Source organism: Polyodon spathula, chromosome 11 (assembly GCF_017654505.1).
Source record: "Polyodon spathula isolate WHYD16114869_AA chromosome 11, ASM1765450v1, whole genome shotgun sequence".
Lineage (NCBI taxonomy): Eukaryota > Metazoa > Chordata > Actinopteri > Acipenseriformes > Polyodontidae > Polyodon > Polyodon spathula.
In genome coordinates, this window is record NC_054544.1 from 18,723,809 (window position 1) to 18,749,441 (window position 25,633).

At 38.9% G+C, this 25,633-nt stretch overlaps 1 protein-coding gene across 4 annotated transcripts in view; it reads right to left on the reverse strand.

Moving 5' to 3' along the window:
• Nucleotides 1–25,633, reverse strand: part of pcnt (pericentrin) — a 50,841-nt gene that overhangs the window by 15,506 nt on the left and 9,702 nt on the right. For 2 of the 4 annotated variants that reach the window (XM_041263351.1, XM_041263350.1), the window contains exons 8-32: nt 25,505–25,600; nt 24,826–25,002; nt 24,169–24,424; nt 24,001–24,080; nt 23,623–23,794; nt 23,337–23,473; nt 22,703–22,814; nt 22,256–22,487; nt 20,620–20,698; nt 19,513–19,729; nt 18,892–19,133; nt 17,994–18,481; nt 17,157–17,742; nt 13,902–14,135; nt 13,408–13,572; nt 12,443–12,589; nt 10,242–10,393; nt 9,499–9,698; nt 8,921–9,138; nt 7,863–8,025; nt 4,638–4,829; nt 2,562–2,794; nt 2,350–2,472; nt 1,994–2,014; nt 97–333 (exon numbers count right to left, since the gene is read on the reverse strand). In XM_041263351.1, coding sequence (XP_041119285.1) covers nt 97–333; nt 1,994–2,014; nt 2,350–2,472; nt 2,562–2,794; nt 4,638–4,829; nt 7,863–8,025; nt 8,921–9,138; nt 9,499–9,698; nt 10,242–10,393; nt 12,443–12,589; nt 13,408–13,572; nt 13,902–14,135; nt 17,157–17,742; nt 17,994–18,481; nt 18,892–19,133; nt 19,513–19,729; nt 20,620–20,698; nt 22,256–22,487; nt 22,703–22,814; nt 23,337–23,473; nt 23,623–23,794; nt 24,001–24,080; nt 24,169–24,424; nt 24,826–25,002; nt 25,505–25,600 — 4,959 coding nt within the window. The remainder of the gene's footprint in view (nt 1–96; nt 334–1,993; nt 2,015–2,349; nt 2,473–2,561; nt 2,795–4,637; nt 4,830–7,862; nt 8,026–8,920; nt 9,139–9,498; nt 9,699–10,241; nt 10,394–12,442; nt 12,590–13,407; nt 13,573–13,901; nt 14,136–17,156; nt 17,743–17,993; nt 18,482–18,891; nt 19,134–19,512; nt 19,730–20,619; nt 20,699–22,255; nt 22,488–22,702; nt 22,815–23,336; nt 23,474–23,622; nt 23,795–24,000; nt 24,081–24,168; nt 24,425–24,825; nt 25,003–25,504; nt 25,601–25,633) is intronic. The other 2 variants (XM_041263353.1, XM_041263352.1) reach the window with 1 other exon arrangement.

Genomic DNA, 25,633 nt, shown 5'->3' on the forward strand with positions numbered 1-25,633 from the left:
GCAACATGTTTTAAAACGCCAGTCCGTGACACCTGGAAAACACTCTGCTGGCTCCTATGTTTGATACACTGTTGTAATTGAGACTCTGTACTCTACCTGAAGATAATCTTGCTCCATTTTCTTCATCTGCTGCAGTTCTTGTTCTAGCTGGCTCACTTTCTTTGCTGCCTCAGCATTGCTCAGTGCAGCCTCTTCCAGCTCGCAGATTCGGGCTGCCATTTTCTCAATCTCTTCATTTTGCTCATTGATATCCCTCGCGTACTGCTCCTTAGCCAGCAGGAGAGTGTTGTAATCATCCATTTTCTCTTTGATTGTAGCCTGCAGCGTCTCCACCTTAACAGAAGGACACCTCACATCAGACTCTCCTCCTAGATTAACCCCTACCTAGCAGTGTCCTGGGTCTATCCGGGAGCCAATTTCTTTTTCTGGCTGACATAACAGATGACTTACTAAAAGGTCTCTTGTTTATTCATTTTGCATCTAAATGTCAGTACATCCTGGGAACTTTTTAAAACTCCAAGTACAATAATCAATAATACAACACACTGTCTAGTAGATGCAAGTAAATACATCAGTAAGTAATGACACCCACAGGGGGCAGCATGTTGTAAGGTGGGCTGGTTTATGGTACCACTCTGGAGTAACAGTTGCAGTTGGAGGGTAGACATGATTCTGAAAGCTGTGTTGAGGCCACAGGGGTGTTGTAAACTTCGAGTTTAAAAATCCCAGGATGTGAAGACAAACAGAAAATGATACACAATGAATCGAAACAAGACAAAAGACAACCGGGATATTAACATCTTGCTCTAAGCAACTAAACATTGAATTCTACTAGATATAAAATACTACATTTTTATTTTAGAAATAAGATGAAAATGTAAAGAAATCTTCAGGTCCTCTCCAGAGTAAAAAAAAAAAAGCTTCCTTTCATTCCCTAAACTGCCCCAGAATGTATCCATATCAAGTACTTTCCTAATTTACTGATTTCTAAACAATTAAGCAATATACATGTTCTATTGAAAGAGAATTAAAAAAAGACCCCCCCTCCCACCAATTTTGATTTAGCCGATTTGAGTAATGCAGCTAAAAGGATTATGTAGGCACTAGAAGAAAGAAAGCAGAATTAGGCTATGCAAGAAATTAAGCAGTGTAAACAGGCTAGAGACACTAAGATTTTTTTTTTGAAATGGCAGTCTTGTGTATTTTTGCTATGTACAGTCCTCCACTCCAAAGGCAGAGTGGCTCTTGAACAAAGGCTGCCATGAGACAGAACTCTTAAAACAAGGAGGGAGCACTGCAACATATATTATAAGCCATGTCGCTACAAAAGAATGTCGTGCATCAAATACTTAGAAAAAGCCAATAAAAACTGGCAGAAACTTGATTGAAAACCTCTAACTGAAACGTCTTGGGTTTGCCTCTTGGCTTCATCCATTTCGGATATAGGCTACTGTTGTTCTCGACTGATGTCACTAGGAGACTCAAATCAAGACAATTAAGTTTTAAATCCAAAATGAACGATTTACATTTTCCACTTTGGCATTTATGTTGCCAGTACAGAGGAATAGAGGTGTAATACATTAAAAGAGGGGAAGAAACACATGCTGGAAACAAAGACCACAATACAATATGTATCATGATATGTATCAAGATGCATGTGATCGTATACAAATATTGTGGAACATTCATTTTAACAGCAGCATTCAGGACTTGGGACTTCTGTGATGCATCCAGAACTTAAACGATTTAAAAGCTTAATGTCTCTAACTGCACCTTACATTCACGGTCCTGGTCACTGGGCTGGTAATGTCAAAAGTATTCAAAAGTCTTAACCAAACCACCGACAGGCCGCTGCTGTAAAGACAGTCACATGAGATGCACTCTGCTAAGCAGCGATTTAAAAAATAGTTTGCCTCAAAAAATGTGAAGACTTCTAAATCATGCAGAAAGGACACTGACTGGACCAAAGACAGGAACCAACATATTACTATACCTGGTAAACCAAGTCATCAATCTACAAAAATGTATTAAAAAAAAAGAGAAGATACATATTATATATAAGGATACTTATAACATATACATTCCAGCATAATTCTACTTTAAGTAAAATTCACAAAAGTCCTTTCAAGATCTGCATTTATACAATTCTTAAATCACATTATCCTTCATACTTGTTCAATGAAAAGCACTGCAATACTTCACTTCCTAGAAAGGTCCGAGCCATTTTAAATATCTGTAATTGCCACTAAATTGTACATGAAAAAAACAGTGTAATTTTCTCTGCCAGGCAGACAAATAAAAAGCAACATGGTTGCACTTTAACCTGCCTGAATTGACCAGAATATCTACCTTCTGCCCCTTGTAGTCTTCTCCTCCGGTATTAGATTTCATTGGATTCCTTAGCTGGGCTTCCAGTTTCTTAATTTCGATTTGAAATTCATCCCTCTCGTGCTCACGCTCCACTGCTTGTTCCTAGAAAGAAAACAAACCAGATTTGGTCATCTGCTGTGACTGGGCAGTAAAACCTCAGGAGATGGACATGCAGGACAAGTGCTCCTTACGTCTATGAAGTGTCGATCATTGCGCAGCTGTTTCTCTAGCGCCAGGATCTGCTGCTGCAGGTCAGCCAGCTCCAGCCTGTGCTTCTGCTCCAGCTCCAGGTTGTGGCTGATCTGCTCCTCCAGTTCAGTCTCTAGGAGCTTCAGTCGGGAGGTGAGGTTGGAGCGGTCCTTCTCCGCTTGGCACTGCAGATCCAGCTTCTCCTTCGCCAGGAGGTCCGCTTCCGCAAGCAGACCTGGAGATATGACATCAACCCAAAAATCCAAAAAAAGCAGTCAAAACACCCCTGCAGAATTAAAAAGTATTTCATAGCACACAATAACCGGCGAGGAGGAAAAGATTGCGCATTGTCTTTGAACTAAATTATAAAATGATAAAGATGGATTTTGATCCCCCCTCTAATTTGATAAGCAGCTATAAAATAAATTGAAGGACTCAAATCTGATTCCCTCCCCCTTCCAACACACATCTAAGACCTAATTAGCAATGCTCATAAATAGAGCAAAGCCACTTAATTTGACATATATTATCTAAATGTGCCATTATTGGGCGAGCTGCAGTGGCTATATATATATACACACACACACACACATTATATATATATATATATATATATATATATATATATATATATATATATATATATATATATATATATATATATATATATACACACACACACACACACACACACACACATACATATATACATACACACACACAATTATAAACATAATACAACGTAATAAAAAATTTAATCACATGCAGAATATCATGCACAGGGACACACAGTAACTTGGTATGTGACATGAAACCTTGTTAATTCATCAGAGCTGCACATGAACATCTACCGGTATTTAAAAGCACACCAATTTAATTAGTCTCATTAGCAGGCTGTTGTACCAAGTATCATACCCCACTGACAATACAGTATGTAAAATGCAACTTATAATCTATTTAAAACTACAGGAAAGGTAATGTGTTGATCAATGACACTATATAGCTTTGGATTGAAATTCACAGCAACACCATGCATTAAGAGAGCTTATTAAAAGAATTTCTGAAAAGCATATGTGTAAATTTGATTTAAGAACTAGTATAGGATTTACCCTGGTCCAAAATTAAAACAATGGATATCAGATTGATCAAAAAGGCCCCAAAAAAAGGCACAAACTAACAAAAAGAGAATGTAAATTACCAAACCAGTGAAATCTCTGTTACCATCACTTATGTTATGCTTATAATTCCCATTACTGTAAATCAAACTGTTTAATAACTAAGTGATTCCAGCAATGTTTTGTTTGAAGGAGAATGGAATTAAAATTGTTGCCAGTTTACTGTACAAGAGAATGTACCAACCACAGGAAGGTCTGCTATTACAGTACATTCTGTCTCCCCACAACTGCACTCTCAAAAGTGCAAGATTACTCTGTTGAAATGTTAGATTCCCTGATTTCTTTAAATTCAATTTCAATTGAATTAAAATCAATCAAAACCATAGCAAACCACGTCAAGACATGTTCAAAACCACAAACCTGTGTCCTTCACTGCAACTGCAGAACATCCTACAGACCAAGAAAACACAGCTTACTAAATTATTCATTGAAACACTGAAATAGTTTCTAGTTCATCATATTCTTTTTTATAAAAAGCTGGACAAATTCACTTCTGTTTTCTTTAATCTACCTCCTCCTAAATTTGATCAGACAAAGTTGTTCAACAAGTAAAAAGTATCAGTCTGTAGATCTTTAAAATGATTACAAACTGGAAGACTAGTCCTTTGGGTGAAAACATACCTTCAAAAAGTCCATTGTAAATTTAGCATGCCTTGATTTCTTAAATTGCCCACTATTCAATGAAAATAAATGTGTCCAGCCCTGCATTACCGAAAATAAATATGGAATACAAAACTGTAAATATTGCAAATATATATTAGAAAGAAATCTTGCATTGGATTACTTGAAAATGTGATGGGTAATTTCTTGGAGCAAGTGTCAAATTAATAAAGCAATAGTTGTGGGAAGTTCTGAAGCCAGGCATCCTTGGCAGGTGTTGGTTGCTGGTCTCGACTCCCTTACCCGTCTCGCGGTCCCCCATGTTGGCAGTGATGGCCTCTCTCTGGCGGACGAGCAGGCTGTGCTCCTCACTCAGCTCATGCAGCTGTCCCCTCAGTGTCTCCAGCTCCAGGACCAGACATTGCTCCGCATTCTCCTTTCGCTGAAGAGCATCTTCTAGAGTGGCCTTCTCCGCCACATAACCCTCAATCAGCCCTGAAACACACAGAGCAGCAGTCAAGAGAAATGATCAAAGTCACAAGCACTGGTTCCCCCCCCCAATGGCATCTGGTTTCAGATTCCAGATCATCCCTGGCTTATCACAAATCAATAAGAGTTATCTCCATGTTGTCTTATAATGACTAGGACTCTACTTAAATCGCGGTACGTATTTTTCACAAGTAGGTTGCGGAATAAAATTAGGATTTTGCGGACATTTTGTGGACCTGTTTAAACATTAAATAAACAGTATTTCAGAACACTATAAAGCCTAAAATAGTGGTGCTTGCTTCCTTACTAAAACAGAGTGCTGTCATTTGTTAAAGGAAAGCATGCAGCATCCTCCTGCAGTTGACTTGCCCATACACGTTCTGCATCTACTGAATTGGTTGGAAGTTAAGGTAAAGCTTTGCTAATTTATCCAGATGTGGAAATCAATAGGAAACATCCCCAAAACTCATTTACCCAAGGGTATCTGGTATACTTTATTAAAGGCAATGTATGCAGCACGTTTGTTGTCATGTTATTTGTCCCATCCGAGTCAAAACATAGAGAATGTGGCTATTCGGGTCTAAAATTCCAACTGCGTAAAAGTAAGCGGCAGGTTCAGAGGAGGTGGCTGTGCTAGATCGTTTAGTACTGATTTAACTTGCAGACAGGAATACATTGTCTGGGCTGACTTTCCAGTTTGGTTTCTGAAAGCAGTTTATTTTATATTCTGTTCAGCAGCCTCTGTACTAGCCTTGTTTAACGTGTGATTCTGAATCTAAACAGGGATCAATCGTATTTTCTCCAAATACATATTAAGATATGCAAAACAATTACCTCAGTCTGCATGTACAGTTTCTTTGGGAAATATCTTGAAACGATCATCAGCCAAAATACACTTTGGTTATTTTGGCGTCCATTTCTACTATTTTACCTCCAATGTTGAAAAATAGATTTTTAGCAACCTAAATCAAAACAATGCAGCACCAACTTTTGTCCCGCCCCTTACTGCACAGTACAGGTCACAGAAAAGCAGTAAAGACACACTGATAGGCACATTAAAACTGTTGTCATTTCAACTGTAAACAACATTTACTGCTTTGGAGAATTTTTTCTGTAAATGTTATTTGTAGACTTTGTTTTTTGCTTTAGTGCAATGCACACAGGACAGCAAAGGAATAAAAAAAAGGGCAATCTAAAGAAGGAAGATACATAGTTTGCATTGTTAGCATTGTGCAGTAGTTCATTTATAAACAAGGTTTCTTTTTTTTCCTCTTCATAATTGTTTGTATGCATTGGCCCCTAAAAGAGGTAATTTTCGCGGTGATCCCTCAATTTCACGATTTCTGTGAAATCGCAATTTAAGTAGACCCATAATAATGGCAATACTACTAAAATCGGTAATGGCTACAGCAACAGGCTATACAACTGTTCTCGCAAGCAGAACACATACTTGCTATCCTTGTAAATGCTTGATGAATCACCTGCCAATCTATATCCTCCCAGGATAAGCCACAGCATTTTACAACACCAGCTATTCCAGCAGCACTGCATCAAATCCCTTTTCAGGGTAATTCTAGCAGAGTTGGGGTAAATCCCTACTTAAGTAACACGTTACTGTAATAATACTTTTGTCATTTAATAACCTGTCCTCAGTTTAGCAAACTATTTTATGTTTTTATAACCAGCAGAATCTAAAATGAGCAAACTCCATGACAAACGCAATTATCGCTATTTCTTATCCTGCAATTATCATTTCACAGATTTTCAACACATTGTCCCAACCCTAGTTGTACTCTTGGATTGGTGATCTTTTCTTTAATCCCGACATGCCAAACTGCTCTAATGTTAATGTCTCGGTACCAATGACATGATCTCTCTTACGGGCAATAAAATCAGGCTTTGAGACTTGTACTTGAACAAGGCTAGGCACCTGACCAAAAAAAAAATCAGTATTCCTACATGGCAGCTTTGATGCAACACTTTAAAAACAGGTCACAGGAAAAGTGTCTGCCACTGCATATTTTCGTACTTGATTGTACGTACCACTTCAAGTTACAGTGGTGGCCACATTTAGTTTGTTTTTACTGCAGACCTTTTTTTGTTACTGTTGATTCACCTTTGGGGTTTATTGAATTCTAGCATTTGTACGATTCTTCATATTGCTAAATTATTTTAAGTCAGGAAATACAGCATTGTGTTTATACGCCAACAATGAAATGTATTTATGCTACAATCATTTTAAAAACCAGTTTGACAGTTAGTAAATGACTTAACAGACATAAAGTTAAAGTAAACAATAGTCTGTGAGGGTGAGCCCCTCATTAATATTTAAATGCCTGTTATTGTGTTTATTATTGTTATTCTACTGGCAACAGAGCTGTGGTTTATGCATCATGCCTGCTGTTGAGCAAGTGTACTTGATATAGAACGGCATTGCTGCTTTAGCGCGATTAATACAGTGTCTTTTTGGGTCATACGTGATCTTGTCTTTGTGAACATCAGTCATTTTGTGTTCAGTGTTAGTCTGTGAACATCAGTTGTAATTTGTGTAATGTTTTGCCAAAATAAATATTTATGTCTGTGAACACTGTCAAGTAGCCGTTTCCTGCGTTCCAAAAACCTCTGTTCCAAAATGTGAAATGTGTAATATAAAACACACTACTTTTTTATATTAAGTAATGAAGAACATTATATTACTTATTTCTGAAAAAACTAAATAACTAGTAGCAGGTTACTTTTTTTTCAGTAACATGCCCAACCTTTTAATTGTAGCATATGTGCTTAATGCAAACCAGGGGAATTCTCTAGTGCTGTAAAATACTGAAATACTAAATCCACCAGTTTACTTGCGACAGGTGTGGCTTATGTACAGACTGAAAACCCACTATACCCCAAGATTCATATATTCTCAACAAGTCTGTCAATTGGATAAGCAGTTCTCTAGCTCCATGTAACAATGTAAATGTGACAACAAATCTTTGCTGGCATCTCTCCATGGGGTATGAAACTTGCATAACTGATCTAGTGAAAATCACTGACCCTCTGCTTTGTGAAGCTCCAGCTCTAGCTGTGTTTTGGCCTTGGTTTCCTCGTCCAGTTGCTCGAGGAGGTTCTGGTGCTGGTTTACAAACCGGGCCGTTTCCTTGTTCTGACGACTGAACTGCTCCTCCAGGTGGACGTGGATACCGTGAGTCTGCTCCAGCTGCACAACCAGCAATTACAGTCAGCACTGTACACTCCCCTTTCAACTGTCACATGGAGCTAACAAAGCAAATACCTGGAGTACTGCATATGAGCTGCACTTCACAGCACTAGAGACTACAAACAAATATTTAAAATTGGTGAGGTAAATAAAGACCAAATATATCATCCTTATATCATTTAAAAATTGTAGTGAGGTATTGTTTGGATTAAAACAGTTAAAAAAAAAAAAAAAAAACTGCTTTTGCTGGTTAGTGGTATGCTACTGAATATTATTTGAAAACATGAAGCATCAGCAGGGCTCTTCGTTTTTGGTTTTTATTTTTGGTCACGTGATCTTAGTTTTCATAATTAAACTCTTAGAAAAGCACTGATTGTGAAACAAGTTCACTTCAATTTTTTCTCCCATAACTTGACTGATTCTTGTTTTATTCATAATGTAAAAAAAAAAAAAAAAAAACGCAGCTCCTTATTTTATTAAAAAAAGAACACAAACAGTTCAGTTAAATTTATTTTCCCGGACTTAATGACTTGTTGCAAAAACGTTCCAACCTGTTTTGCAAATAGTTCTCTTACCGATTTAATTCAATTAATTTAATTTCACTCACTGTCTACATTCAGTTTGAATTCAAAATATGGAGCTGCCTTTTTTAAATATACATTATCAATGAAACATAAAAGTAGTCTAGAAGTTGTGGGAGAAAAAACTAAAAAGTGAATTTGTTTCACAATCTCTTTTCCAAGAGTTTAATTGAATAGAGACAACAACAACAAAAAAAAAGGGGAGTTAGTTTAAATTATTATTTTTATATATACATATTAACAGGTAAACAAGGAGAAACAGGACTCTGTTCATTCTCAAGTGTATCTGTCCATTTTGTTCACTGTGATCTCACCTGTCTGGTGGACTCTGTAACCAGATCCAGGAGTTTCTCCACTGCGCTCCGGAGGCGTTCGCACACTCCCAGGATCATCTGCTCGGTCTCGTGCTCCAGCTCTGGGCCAGTAAAGATGCTTTCAGACAGTCGCTGGGACAGTTCAAAGCCTTCGTCTGTCAGGGCTGACCACAGGCTGGTTTCAGTGGCAGCTTCACTTGCTGGACTGTGGAAGTCATCTGTGAAAGAAATTGAAAACAGAGGCTGTCCAGGGTCTACTGGTGTGTAGGGAAGCCAGCCTTCTCCAATACATGCTCATTTTTGTACTTAAATGTAATTCACAAATCAGATTGTCTATACACTAACGCCCTTCCTATTGCTGGCAGGCAAAAATACAAAAAGCCTTATTACTATGCATTTTTTGGCCTATTAAAAGACTAAAGGTCCATCTGTTGTAGAACATGTCCTTTATCACAGGTCAGCTCTCTGACGAGTAGCCACTCAAAGTTGTGGTTTCAGTTCTCTCATATATTGCCTATCTCTGCCTTCATAACGAATGATGTTCGAGTGAGCTCTAATAACGTGTCTCCAGCTCATACCCTTTTCTTGGCCCTCTGGGTTCTTTCGATGAGGTTGTCCAGCTGTTCCCAAAACACTGAGGTTCTCTCCTCCAAGCATCTGACTACTGTCCACGCAGATGCCTATTCTTTGGCTGATAACATCTTCAGTGGCAATGGTACTCTTTGCAACTTCTAGCAGGAGTTTCAGTACTCGCTCATGAGCTTCTTGCAGACTTTTTCTTAATTGGGAGGAGGGGGAGAAGCAAACAACTTTACTCATTCATATGCATTCGGACATAAATATGGGAGCTTAAAACAAGCAAATAAAATGTCATGTAAAAACCCTCCACCACTGAACTGAACCCAGTTCAACTGACGGCTGAAGTCTGAAATCCTGTACAAAGATGCACCCTTTAATAAGACAACTCATGCAATCGGTTGTATACCAACACATTTATGCTAACCAGATTTCAGATAAAGACTAAAAAAGCTTGCCTCTCTCACGGGAATGTATGTTTGGAAACAAACAGTCAGTACTTTTAAACATGTTATGGCATGGAACTATTTTAGTTCATATGAATGTAAATATGTTCATGATGTTATTTAGTTCTATAGTTCAGTGACATTTCTTCTGTAATATCCAAGTAGACAGACATTTCAGCTGGTGCCTTCTTCAGTGTACTGACTTAGTTTCTTACAGTTGAACCTTACTAACAAATGCCACACTCCCATGAATCTCAAAGCAACAGGTCTACAGTCCCCACCCCCCCACAGGTCCTTACTGTTCCTCGGTCTTTCTGCTCAGGTCGGATCTCAGCATGGTTACCAGGTTTTCTCCCTCTTCGTTCTCCCTCTCTCTTCTCTGCAGGAGTGTCTCCAGCTCAGAATCTTTCTCCTCCATCTCCTTCTGGAGCACAGAAACTTCTTCCTTTAACTGTGAGAAACGCAACAGGGAGACAAGAGACAAGAATCCAGTCATCTCACCTTTGTGCTATGCAGGGGAAAAAAAGCACCCCGCTAAAAAAACCCAAAAAACCAACCATACACCAACAAGATCTGCAAACAAGCAAGCAGCTCTTAGGAAAAATGCAATTTAGCGCAAGCAAGGATAGCAGAATGTAGTGCAAATGTTATTTCAGTTCGCCACTGTTCAGAAATGTTTTAAAAGGGAAAAAAAACCCTCTTCCCTGCTAATGAAGCAGCAAAGATTTCCATATTCAACAGTTTTTTTTTGTGTGTTTTTTTTTGTTTTTTGGCACCAAGCCAAAAGAAAAAAATTCCTGCCGTCAATTCAACAAAGTAAACTGGTTTCTTCCTGTGGAGCAAAGCTTGGAGGCAAGCTTGTTTAAAAACGCAAGATCACAAACACCCACTTAGAAAGGAAGACACGGAGGATGAATGTACAGCAGAGCTAGCAGCTGAAGTTCTCATTCATGCCATTTCCAGAGACATTTGTTCAAAAAAATGCCTTTTAAAAACAGCTTGACAAGTTTGAATTCTTTGTAAACTAAAAATGTCAAAACACCAGATTGAAAACCTAGTATCTGCTCTTCCTGTACTTAACAATGCACTCCTGACCACCTGCTTTGCGTATCTACATTGATATTGCCGCGGCAACAGTGAGGACAAAGAAATAAGCCACAGGCTGACACCAACTGTACTGCAGAATGTTAAACACTACTCTGAATCTGCTTTGGAGCTGAAAGATTGCAAACTGGGAGTAAATTATATTTACTTTATACCCCTCACACAAATCCAACAACAAATGTGTAACTTAAGGAGCTGCTAGGTTCACTTGCATATTTAACCAGGTATTACTTGTTACTCATTAGCCATCTAATGAAGTTATCCACATACAGATAGACATTAAGGAAAAAAATGCAAGAACAGCTACAAAAAGTTTTTTGAAAGATCACCTTCCACGCAGCAAATTGCAAAATTAACCTAATAACACTAAAAGCGACACACTAACAACAAAATCAAATCTTATTAAAAAGCAGGAAACCACACATGTAGGCCCAAATACATAGGTCCAAAAGTTCTGAATATTAAACTTTTTCTACTGAAAATACTCTTAAACAAATAAACAGTTATCATTACACTTCCATATATAATTTTTATGCCCTTCTTAACTTAAGTACTTAAGTGCGTAATTCCTTAAAAGCACATATAGCATTAATTGTAGTGAGGGTTTTTTTGAAGCCAAGTGTGTTCTCCCACAGAGAGAGTAGCCACGCAAAACAAGCCTGTCTCAACTTGTCTAAAATCTGTGAAGGAGAGCGAGAAGGCTGTACTGTAACTTGAGAGGATCACTCTGGACAATGCTTCCAATCAAACCTGCTCTTCTCAGGATCCTGGGAAAGCTTTGAAACAAAGCAAAATTGCTGCTGGAGCAATTGCCCAATACAACAGGAACACTCACTCTACTTACAAACCCATTCCGAACCCGTGATTTTTGCAACAGGCATATTGCCATTTCGATTGTGATTTTGTTGTAATTCTAAAACGGAGCCCCTGTAGCTATGAAAGTTTTTAAACAAGAATGTGAAAAATCTGTATTAAAAATGACCAGAGGGGAAATAAAAATGAGAACTCTATACCAAATAGAGACTAAATGTAAACACCTCCAAAAAAGAAATATCACTACCTCAAATGGACTCTGACAGTGTGGTGATGGCAGCTTTCAAAAATGACATCCAGAAAGGAGGTGATGTTTTTTGTACAATACCCATGATTTGAAATTGTTTGTGTGATGGGAGCAGGTAGAAAGTTTATTCAGGAGAGACCGTAACCCAGTCATATTATTTATTATTTAATATATTTTTAATTTTGAATATTTATATTTATTTAAAAAAATTATAAAAATTATAAATAAATTAATTATTAATTTAAAAAAAATTTAAATAAACTTTACAAGGTTTTTTTTGTTTTTGTTTTTTTTAAAAGCAGGAAGGCAAAAAAAATTAACCAGCAAATGCATTACCTGTGTGAGCAAAGCTGCCTGCTCTCTGATCTGAGCAGTTAACTGGTCCTTCAGTTCTCTGTGAGTCTTGTCAGACAGCTCATGCTTTTCAGCAAACTCTACATCCTGTTTCTCCAGTGCAGCTTTCTTCTCTGCTTCAAACTCCTCCTGTATCAGATTGTGTTATATAGAAATGAAGGTGGTACACAAGGAGAGGGCATTCTACACTTAAAAAAACTGACTTGGGTCCCAAAGTATCAGAAGAACAGGAAGAAATTAATATTAGCACAATGCCATCAAGTTGCAGTAAATCAGACTACCAACTCATTTGACTACCTAAAAAACAGATATGAAGACACTGGAAATGAGGCTGTTGGCGATTACAGTTTACACCTGGCGTAGTTTTGCTATATGTGAATTCCCCCTGGAGAACCTGCTGATGCAATACAAACCACATCTACAAACTCAGTGTGCCAAGCTCATTATACAAATGAAAAGGCTTTCCATTACAGATCTGTTTCCCAGCAGCAGAGACACTACACCTAGTTAAAACAGGAGGGCACTGAAGGGAATGATCAGGTTTAAATGAAAGTTAGGGTATTAATACCTGTACCTAATCACAGCATGCAAATGTACAAGCCCCAAACGAATTTCAGCACCTGTATAATTATCAGTGCACTTGGACAAAGACAGAGGTTTTATGTTACCGTGCATTCAGTCCAAACAGATATTTAACTTATATATATATATTTTTTTAAATGGTAGATTTGCACACTGTCTACCACCATCAGCATGTATTTGCCAACTTGTGAATTTAGGTTTGAGCATAAAACTAGACACATTGTGTACGACAACCAAAAGAAAACAAACGTACAAAAATGAATATTGATAATTTGAATGAATAAAAATACATTTAGAAGAAATATTCCCGAACACAGGTACTATGCAAGGTCTTGAAACATTGATTTAACAGGTCTTTCTCTGACCTTGAGCTGTGTTATCTGCTGCTCCAGCAGCACCTCTGACTGGCACTTGAGCAGCTCAATCTCCTCCTGGAACTGACGGTACTGGCGAGATCTCTCCTCCTCAAACTGGGCTGCAAGCTGTTCCTGGACAGCCTCCATTTCAGAAGCAGAGGCAACGGAAAACTCCTGGAAACAAGACACAGCACAGCAGTATCCATGAACAACATGCCTATGGGTCTGAAAAGTTCAAACACTACATGGAACAGAAAAGACCTACAATGCTACAATGGTATAACATCTTACCAAACTGGTCTGCTGGTAATGCCCCTTGTATTGGGGCTTACTACATAAATTATACAGTACACCTGTGAACATTCCTTTTCTGATAAAAGTATAAAAACCTTTTAACACATCACTACAATGTAATACTTTTGAAATGATCACCACTAACAGCAATACGTCTCAACCTGGGTGAACATTAGAGTTTTGGACTGATTTGGAGAAATCCTCCTGACCCGTTGTTGTTCTTGGTGCAGTATTTTCAGCTTGTCTCTCTCTTGCTGCAGTTGCCTGCTGTACTCGTCCTGCTGCCTGTGCACCTCTGTGGTGTGGAGCTCCTGCAGCTCCTGCATGGCTCTCTGGTGCTGCTCCTCCAGCCTCAGCACTTCTGCTCCCAGCACATCCAGCGCCTTGCCCTGCTCCGCCTCCAGAACACTCCTCTGAGATTGCAGGGCAGCCTCCAGCTCCACCTGCACAAAGGCACAGTCGACAATGGGACCGGTTAGTTCAGGCAGTGCAAACACCATAAGGTTCAAGCCTCAAACAAGCAGTGAAATACAGTGGTTCCCCAACCATTCTACAGGCCCGGTGGCTTGCCGGGTCAAAAAGGCAGCCGTCGGGCCTACAAAACTGGAAAAAAAAAATTCGTAATTGCACGTGTGAAGTTAGTTTTAGCAGAACAGGCTCTGCAAGGCTCCTGCGCCACCTCGTCTCCCCACAAGCACCACTGGCCCGGTTACATTTAACTAGTAGTATTTGTATTTTTGTGTGTGTGTGTGTATATATATATATATATATATATATATATATATATATATATATATATATATATATATATATATATATATATATATATATATAAAGCTCAAAGAGCCAGCTGCCCTACAGATTGCTACAGTTTCATGAATCCAGGAAAATGGGCCAGTGTGCCAGAAAGCTGAAAATTAAATCACAAACCATGTTTTAAAAAACATAACTACTAACTAATCCTAAAGTCATATTTATTGTACAGACTCTGAGACTGCGTACCGGTGCTGTCTTGGTGGTACTCGTTCCCGTGACATGGCAAATCTTTTACAAAATCTGGTTTTCTATAACTAAGCAACCAATAAGCCATAAGGAAAGCGCTGAAATCAATAAATCATAAAAATTATGAAGACGAACAATTATACCTCGTTTCCAGTCAAGCCAACTCGAGTGCACTCAAATGCTCCCGGGTTAGCCTGAATTTTCAAAAACTCGAGTTAAGGCGCAACGTGAGTTGGCTATAAAAAAATAAATAAATAAAATAAAAAATAGCATTTCCAGGGTTTGAGTTATTACGTGAGCTGGACAAGTCTCACTCATGTTATCGCGAGAGGTGGCCAGATAGTAACCAGATTACTGTATCACCGTTATTGACATTGTAACACTGTTAAATCACCAAACAAGGCAATGGATGCTTTTCCAGAAAATCCACTGCAGACTATCTTGTGGCAGTGTCCTAAAATCACATCTAATCTGTCATAATAGCGGAATGTTTTGTGATTGATTTTTTTTTTTTCCCCTACATTGGAGCGCATTCCTGCTCACATCCATAAAGTAGAACTTGACTTGCACTTTGAAACACACTTTGATTTTGAAACTATCCTTGAAGCTGACTTTGAATGACCCGATCTCCCCAGACAGTAATCAGTGATCACGTTTCATCATGATTCCACGTTGCATAATGTGCTGTTAAATCGTTTTTTTGGATTAAATTACAGATAAGCTATTTTGTTTTTTCCAACCATAATTTGCAACTGGCTTTCATAGAGATTGTTGCTAAGACCAGGGATTCCATGATTAGCAATGGAATTAATTCGGGCCAGCCTGCATAGTGAAATGGTACCAAAGAACTCTGGTAAGCGCCCGAATTGGAGGCCAACTCGAGTTTTACAAAAACCATGGAAACGCAGCATTGGGGGAGCAATTAGGGCGTGTACTCAAGTTGGCTTGACTATGGAAATTAGATATTTAAGTGAAGGCTTCATCTGGCTTTTTTACGACTGGGGGAAAAAAAAAAAAAAGAAGTAGTTTCCCAGACTTGCAGATAAAACAGCAGCTTTATTTGTTATGAATTCAACATTTTGTTTACATTGTATCTAGTCTCACATTAAGATGTCCCGATGGATACTCAGATAAGCGATCGAATTGGCCAAGTTTTTGATTTGGGAGCCGATGTGTTCAGGTCCAAAATGCCATTCACAAGCTTTCCAGGACTCGTTCGTATCACTCAGCAAGATTGGAGCTGACTTGGGAGAGGCTACACAAGCGATAATGCTCTGAGAAGGACTTATTATTCTGTAATATGAATATTGTTTTAATTGTGTTTATTTCGAATAGTTTCCTATTTGAAGACACAGGGCACAACATTTTGGTGTATTCAGTTAAATGAACTCTGGTCCCTTACGCTACCAAGAATAAAAGATAAATGCGTGTGCACAAGCAGACAGCATAACAGTGCAAAACAGATAAAGTTCAGCCGGGTTCAAAGTGTACAAACAACGTCCAAAACGAAATTTCTTCGTTCAATACCCTATTTCCTTAGGCACAAGTTTCCCTTTGTTTACTGAATTAAAATACTGAACTCAATGAGCAGCAATGTCAATATTGTAATATTGTAACCTGGCCAAAACAATAGAAAATACATTCCAACATTACAATAGTTTAACATTATTAATTACAATTAGCCATCAAGTACTGACAACAGATTAATCCAAGTCAAGTTACTTTCTTTATTCAATAACCTGTAAATAATTAAAAACAAGGATACCTGGTTGTACTTTTAATGTTTAGTGCAAATGTTGACGTTACTCCATCCATTCACAGAGAGTCAACAGTAGATATTTTACATTGAACGGCAGTCAACACTGACCATGATATGTTTACAACCTTTAAAAAAATAAATAGGCTGACTTAACTCGAAAGGAAATGCTTTGTGTAGCTAACAATTCTACAACGTGAATAGCGTATATTACCAATAAAGTGGTATAATGCTGTTAATTTATAATAATTACCTATTATACTGCTTTGAAACAAATTTGGATTTGCATGCATATCAACATAATTACAGAACTAACTACATATTTTAGCAGTTTAATTTGAAGAGACAGCTTTGCATAGCAATTTAAGTTTTTAAACAATAAAGCATTAGAAATTCCCAACATTCTGTTATTGCAGTAAGAGTAAAGACAGACTTGCTCCGACTAGGTACCACCTAGTAACTAAACAGTTTTAGAAAAAGACATTGAAGAAAAAAAAAGTAAAAATGTAGTTTTGTGATCTTCATTCTATGTAATAAATGTATGAAGTGTTCATTACTTGTATATAACTGGCCTTATCCTTAGGACTTGAGACACTTAACTATCATTAATTAATTATCTACAAGGTCCTTACTATTGCATCTGACACTTCTGCTTAAATGCAGAAGAAATGCATAAAATGCTGGGACCAGTTAATTTTCCTATTACCTTATGAGCTTCCTCCAACTCAGCTGCCATGGCTTTGAATTTCTCCATGTAAACTGCTGCTAGCTCCTTCCTCAGCTCTTCTGTGCTAGACTTCAGCTCTGTCTCGTGCTCTCCCTTCAGCCTTTCCAGCTCCTGAGCTAGAGTCACCTCAGCATCCTGCTTCTCTCTCTGGAGATCCTCTCTGTGCTTCTGCAGCATCAGGTCAAAAGAGGACTTCAAATCCAGGACAGCTTGCGAGTGCTCATCCCGTATGGACTGGATTTCTGACAGGTAGGTCGTTTCCAAGGTGTCCATGTTAGACAAAAGCCTGGCCTCCAACTCGTCCATCTCAGTCTTGTGTTTAGTCTGGAGCTCTGTCTCCAAGGCTTCCATCTGAGCCCTGTGCCCCTCCTTCAGATCTTGTTCCAGTGTCTCCATGCTGGCCTGGAGCCTCTGCTGGAGCTCTGACAGTTGTTTCTGGTGCTGCTCTTGTAGCTGGCTGCTCTGGGCTTCCAGTTCTTCTGTGTGCCTTTCCCTCAGCTCACTAAGAAGAGTTTCTTGCTGTAAGGTGAGCTTTTCAGTTATCTCTTCTTTCTCTTTTGTGAACCTGAAAGAATAGGCTCATTAGGGGAATGTTCAGGGGAAAAATAGGATACTTAATCTTTGACATAACTTTACATTGAAAGCGCATTACTAACTAGACTCATTGGCGGTACTAATCGAATGTTGACTTTGTAACCAATGCCTGCCTTCTACTAACAATAAAAAGGATCCATGGTTGGTTATGTACCATTATAAAACTTGGACAGTACTGCACCAGTGTAAATAACAGGTCTGGGTTATGAACTTTATTCCTACCTGCTCTGTGCCTCCTGCAGTTTGGCTTCAGACTGCTCCTGAAGGTTTATGTTCAGCTGTTTCAGTTCCTCTGCCATGGTGGCTTTAGCAGTGGCGAGCTCGCTGTCACACTGAGCTTGGATCTTCTGCCTGAGCAGTGTGATCTGAGGAGACTGTTCATTCTCCAGGCTGTCCTGTAGCGCCTGCAGTCTGTTGCATTCCTCCTTGAGCTCCTTCTCCAGCTCTGTGATCACGACTTCCTGACCGGCTTGAAGTTTCTTCATTTCCAGCTCTCTGGCTCGGAACTCCTCCATCTGAGCCTGCCTCTCCCCCTCAGCAAGGCTGGTGAGCTCCTCTCGCAGGTCAGACAGCTTCTCTTCACAAAGGGACTGCAGCTGCACTGTCAGGAGCGCCAACTCCTCGGCCTTCTTCTCCGAGAACTCTTCAGCTTCTTTCGTTTTAGCTTCATCTAATTTTAGTTTAAGATCCTCCAGAAAGTTTAATTTAACCTTTGTAAAAGAAAAAAAAATTATTAATTCAGCGGTTAGAAATTATGTCTAACTATACTGTGTATCATTAAGACTTTTAACCATACACTTCATTAAATTGTAATGGTAATTTACATCACATATAGTTTTTCAGCTTCTGCCTTAAGGAATAGGAAGGTGGCAAAAAGGTATGTACTGTAGCAACATACCAATATGTGCTTGCCATTCTTCATTCAAAATAACACAAGTTCTAGTATTAACAAGACAACAGTATAGATGACATGTAGGGGACAATTGACTGTACTGACATTTACTTGCAAGCTTCTTTATTTTCAGTTCAGAACACTGAAAATGAGTAGGTATAAAGCCTCTACTACTAGACAACATGTGGATTTCTCTCCACCTCCTGCAAATGTTGATCTTTGTTTCACCTGTTCTATGCTTTGTTTCTGCTGCTCTTTATGCTGGGCAGTGATGCTCCTCATGTTTTCAGCATGCTCTTCTTGAAGATGCTCAATTCGTTCTTCCAGCTGTTGAATGTGCTCTTGCTCAGACTTCATCAGTGACAGTTTAGTGTGATGTTCCTCCTCCAGGGAGCGAACCCTGTTTATCACCTCCTCCTCAACCTGCCGGGCAGCCTCCTGGGCACTCTGCAGACGCAGCTTCGTGATTTCTGAAGGGACAGACATATGGTTAAATGGCAACAGCACTTACTCCCTTTTAAAAAGTAATGAAGACATGATTACCTGAAACCAATGCCATGAGGATTCTGGTTTCACAGCAAAGCTGTTGGTAACAAAACTATCCACTCTACCAGTGAACTGATGGACTGGCAGAAGGAGAAAATAAGTCACTTCAATTCAGGCTAGAGAAGTTTTTCTGATTACAAAATGTACCACCACAAGCACTGGTTATCAAGTTTTGTTTTTATAAATTTAAATGATGTAGTGTGCAAAAGTAGTTCAGCTTGTGCAAAACTGGCACTATATATTTACATACAATACCATGCTCATTAAACAAAACAAGATTCGCCTCCACTGATCACATCTAACCTTTGACATGGTTGTCTGACAGTTTAGCCCGCAACTGCTCCAGCTCTAGAGAATGCTTTGTTCTTAACTCTTGCATTTCTGAGAAGTAACGATCTGCAAGATCAGTTTTCACTTGCAATAATTCTTCTTTGTGCTGAAGGGATAAGGAGGATCTTAAGGTTTTCAGTTCATTTCTGTGTCTTTCTTCAAACTGTACACGAAGGGACTCCAACTCCATCTGTATAAACAAAAATAAAAAACACTGAAAGCTCATGTATGCAGTGCTCCCTTTTTATGTCATTCAATAATTTAAAAAAATTGGTTAATTCGCAGTATGCTGAGAGTACACTGACATGCAGTGTAATTTACAGGCCTCAATATATTTCACTTCGAGCTGAATGACATCACTATGTAACACAATTTTTGTTCCTGGGTAGTAAGTGTTATTTCCTAATTGCTTATGCCTCAAAAGTATAGAAAATGGCTATTATTCCCCACAAACTTTGCTTTTGTGACCAGGACAGTGATATTTCAAAATATCACTATTTCCGATGGGAAAATGGGCAATTTCCAATGGGAAAACAGGTATTTACAGTATAATTGTAAATCTCGAAAAACTACTCACTTCTAAATCTTTTGTAGTCATCTTTGTATTACTTTAGTATAAATACATGTTAATTTGGATTCATGTTGTTTTTTTCTGACTTTGTGAATGAAGACACACATTTGCCCATTTTCCCATTGGAAATAGTGATATTTTGAAATATCACTGTCCTGGTCACAAAAGCAAAGTTTGTGGGGAATAATAACCATTTTCTATACTTTTGAGGCATAAGCACTTAGGAAATAACACTTACTACCCAGGAACAAAATTTTTTTTTTTTTTTTGTTACACAGTGTAATTAAACAAAACTCTGATGACAATTAGTGAATGGCTCTATACAAAAGATCTATCGATCAATCTCTCTCTATATATATTTTAAATCCGATTCAAGACAAACATTTTCTAAAGCTTCCAATGTTAAAGCCTTGCCTAGTTTCATACTGTTTTCCCACAAGTGAACCATTTTGCTGCTAATGATGCATTCCATGCAGCCATTGGTTTCTGTAACAGCTGCAGCACCGTACCTTGTGTTGTTCCAGTTGTTGTGTTAGCTCCCCTAGAAGATCAGTTTGTTCTTCATTCAGTTTCTCCTCAGGAAGAGAACTACAATATATAAAAAAAAGCATAATTAAAGCTACCGTCATTGGTACACACCATTTATATTGAAACAGCTACACCAATAACAACTCCAGACATTGAATCTGTAATAGTGATACCAAATCTACCCGCTGTGTGGCCAATAAGTTTCTACACAGCAAAATAAAACCTAGACTTGTGAAGTGTTATGGATTTCCCACACACTAGGTTATTTAGGTTTGAAAATACATACTTTTGGAGAACACAATAATTGTTTTGCTTTACCACCATTATACAACTCTTAGCAACATAGACGTTAGTTGTAACCGCGTTTCCGCTAGTAAAAGCCTGTCACAGTGACCTGTTACTAAATATCTTACCGGTCACCACACAAAATGAACCGCTTATATCCAGTTCTGTTTCTTTTCACTTGCAGCTGTATTAGAAGCAGCATGTTTGAAAAATGTCCCTATTAATCCTTAGCGGTCCATTTATTCAGCGTCTGTCAGGCACGTCAGGTCCAATTTATTTTCACACACACCATTTAAAATATTCCCCCTCCCCAAAAGTAAAACTGGTTTAAAGGGCATTGCAATGCTAAGCGACATCAGTACTGCATCTCCAGCCAAGCCCCACCCAGTGTTCGCTTTATTTTTCACATACCTCTTTATAGACGTGCATACTGATAAATCCTCTCCTGATAACTTGTTTTATCAGCAAACTCCTCAATATTGCGATCCAAGTCATTATTTTATTACTGTAACATCTCAAAAAGCTCTGCAAATGTCGGTGATATTCTTTGAGCGCTGGATGCGGAAGCAACTACCTCCTCTGCTTGTCTCTGTATGGTGCAGCTGCAGCTGCTAGGGCTACTGCTCACACGCCCCCCTTTTTTTTCCCGGTTTCATTCGGCTCCTATCGGTCTCACTCGGCCATTGAATGGTTCTCTCTGCTTTTTCCGGCGAAAAAACGACTAGAGACCTGTACTTCACCTCTTTGATGATGTCGGACAGGGTCCGACATTGGACCGCAAAGTTTTAAACAAGACATATCGGCGCAGAACCACAGACATATGCTTAGGCTTACAGAAATGAGCGCTGGCTGATGGCAACTGTATGGGCGCGTTAAGTAAGAGAGCCACTCAAAAGAATTATTTTGCTGCCTCTTGCACATTTTGCTACCAGTCAATGTGACTCGAGGCTTCCGTCTCTGCCAGTCAACGAGCTTTTGAAACTGTCTCTGACCGGAATTTACCAGTTAACAGAAACTCTGTTGTAAGCATGTAGACTGCAGCAAATTAATTTTCATTTTACAAATACCATCCTATTGAGCTTTAACCTTTTGCAGCGAACAAGGGTTGCGGCTTGGCTGGAGATGCAGTACTGATGTCCTTTTTGCCATGCAATGCCTTTTAAACCTGTTTACTCTGAAAAAGAAAATATTTGAAACAGCTCGTGTGAAAATAAATTGGACCTGACACGCCTGACAAGCACCGAATAAAATGAACTGCAAAGGGTTGAAAAACTATACAAAGTCAAAGTGCTTTTAAAATGAAGATAACACTATTTTTAATTAATCCAGTACCTGGTGTCAGCAGTCTCCAGCACTCCTTCCTCTAGGCGCTGCTGCAGGTGTGCAACCTCCTCCTTGTGCCTGTCCTCCAGTTCACGCAGTTTCTGTTCAAAGTAAGTCCTCAGGTGCTCCAGTTCAATCTCATTCTGTGCCCGGAGCTCGAGGCGCTGCTGGTCAAACTCTTGTTTTAACTGTTCAATGTCATCAATGCGAGATGTACGGGCCAACAGCTGCTCTTTAAGCTCTGAAAAGTAACAGACCTTCAGCATTATGTCAGCTTCATAAATTGATAGACCAAAGAACTATATAAAAACTGTACGTTAGAAGAAAAAAAAAAAAACAATATTATATATATATAGACACACACACACACACACAATATATATATATATATATACAGAAACACACACACACACACATATTTGAATTCAAAGCAATATCATCACACACTACACATACCACCCAGCTCCTGACGGCTTGTCCGGGAGTTCTCAAGCTGGGACCACAGGTGTTCAATCTCCTGTTCTGAATGTGCCTTTAGATCATCATACATGGTCTGCAGCTTCTCTATCTGTTGACAAACAGAAAGGAGGAAAGCAGGGTAACATTAACAGCAGGCTCTTATCTATCTGCACGTCATGCCTGGATTAATAAAACCCTTCATCTTCGACTGCAGAAGTACCGCAACCATAATGAGCTGCTAATGGCCAGGTAGAAAGAACTGGTGCAAAAAAAAAAAAAAAGTTACAGGTAAGACTTTTCTGAAACAGAACTGGAAGTAAAATCATTATAAAAAACAATAAATAACTTAATATATTTTTCCAATACCAACTATAATAAATCTGCCAGAAAAACTATTTTAAATGCTTATCTAAATTAAAATACACAAAAAATAAATAAAACATACTAAGTTTTGCATGCAAGGCAAAACAAACACTGAAGATCAGGAAAAAAAAACCTAAGTGTAAAAACATGCAACAGGGATCCATCTGAACATGTTTTTTTCTATCCTTTAAAAGGGCACTAATTAATCTGCCTTGTACAGTATTTAACGGACTATTCATTTTATAGATTTCTTAAGAGCTTCTCTTACCTGTTTATGCAGTTCCTTTTCTTTTCCTTCAGTTTTTGCACTCAGTTCTTGAACACTATGGTCATACTCTTGCTGTAACTTTTCCTTGAGATCCACCATTGAAGTCCTGTGCAGCTCTTCCAGGTCCTTGAGCATAGCTAAAAAAAATTTTTTTTTAAATTAAAAACAGACAAGCAGTGCCACTTTGATAGTATGTATGCCTGCTCTGTGTCTAAATTGTGTTTCCTTGCATTACAATTCTGTAGAGCCCTTAATTTTAAAAAATCAATCAACTAGATAAACTCACATGCTGCCAGCTCTTTGTCAGCCTGTAGACGGCTCAGTTCAGCCAGCAGTCTCTCACGCTCTGCCTCCTGGGTACCCTGCAGCTCCTCCAACTCTGCTTGTTTTTCAGACAGCTTTTGCTGCAAATCCCCAAGGCTCTTCTCAGCATTGTCTTCCCACTCTTGCAACAGAGCCTACACACCGAACAGGAATGCAGGAATTTCAAGATTTTTTTCTTCAGTGCCATGCTTCCAGAAAAAGGCTTCAGCAACATGACCTGCCCTGTGCTAATCCCAATATCTTAATATGAAACAAGCTAGTTCTATTATTGTAATGGAAAAATCCAATACCAGGCTATTTAAGTGATAGTCTGGTATTGGCAGTACAATCATTTTTCTACCTCTATTTTCTGGCTATGTATTTTATCCATCTGGGTTTTCATTTCAGCCACTTTCAACACCCAGTCTTGCTTCACTTCATCTGAAAAAACAAACGAGCAGTAGTCACTTCAACATATATCAGTCTTTAGAAATGAACAAACTACTGATTAGGGGAAGTTCATACTGACCCATCTCCTGCAGATGTTTGTGTGTGAGCTGTTCAGTCTCAGCTCGGCGTTGCTCTTTAATTCGCTCCAGTTCAAACTGCTGCCGTGTCTGCAGCATTGCTATTTCCTGCGCCCGCTTGTCATTGAGGCTTTCCTGAAGCTCACTCAGCGCAGCTTCTTTCTCCCGCTGCAGGTTGGATTGGGACAGCTCCAGCTGGGCTGTGTTCAAGTTGGTCAGGCTGAGCCGCAAAGCCTCCAGCTCCAGGTTTTTCTCAATCTAACAAGACACAAATAGGAGGTGCCATTAAGTTGCTGAGAGAGTTGAATTGCATGCAATAATCCAAACCAACTGACACTTTAGAAGCTAGACACATTTTCAATGTTGCAGCATTCTATAGATAAGAAACCAAGCCAGAAAGACAAATGTTTCGTGTGGTATACTCTTTATTAATGAGGAACTATTTATTAATAATGTAGTTTATCGTTTTAGAATTCCGATTGAGTTCTGCAGTTACGGATGATTTTACTACAGATCTCGCTCAAATTCAGGTTTTCCAATATTTCTAGAGCTCACCTATGGTGACCTGGATTAGTACCAGAAGTGACACAAGAAAACTGTGGTGGTGGGGTGACAGGAGACGGCAAATGACAGTAGTGAGGGCTCTAATCGACTCTGACCTGGGCCTGCAGCTGTGTTTGATGGAGTTCAGCTCGGTGTGCTTCAGCCATTCGCTCTCTCAGGTCACTGAGCAGCTCCTGCTGCTGGGAGGTCAGCTCTGCTCGCAGGCGTTTCATCTCCTCCTTGTGTTTGTCAACGAGGACAGCAATCTCGCGGTCAAAGTCCCGCTCATGCACCTGGCCCAAAGAAAATAAACACCTCCAAATTAAAACAGGACCCTCCCGGACTAATAGCTGGCTTTAGAGGCATGTAATGCAATGGGTCCCATTTTGCATATATCGTACATCCAAACTAACTAAAAATACTTTTAAAAGACTTATAACAAAGGACAACAGTAGTCACAAAAAGGCAAAGCAATATTACTAAACCACTTAGATTTGTGATTGCCCTTCGTTAGTTTATAATTCTTATTAACACCCTTGGATCTCATACAGATTTTTTCTGATCAACTATTTAGCAAAGGGAACCCAAGACTCCACTTCCCGTCAGATGCACTCTCAAGGTCTACCAGTGTGAGGTACATGTCAGACCATGGAAATTAACCTTTATCACAGAAAGACAACCAGCTATGGTGTTGCCTGTGCTAATAAGAAATAACTAACTTTAAAGCCGTGGTTATTACTTTTAGCAGTCAGTTTCTACGGAGAAAGGTTCACTTAAGGCTGAAGCACATCCTACCTGTTTAATAAGAAGAATCTGCTTCTTTTGTTCTTCATCCAGTCCAGTCCTAAGGTCAGTCACCTTTTTCTCCATTTCCTCATTTAGTTCTTTAATCTGAAAAAACAAAATGATACTGCTACCTTTGCT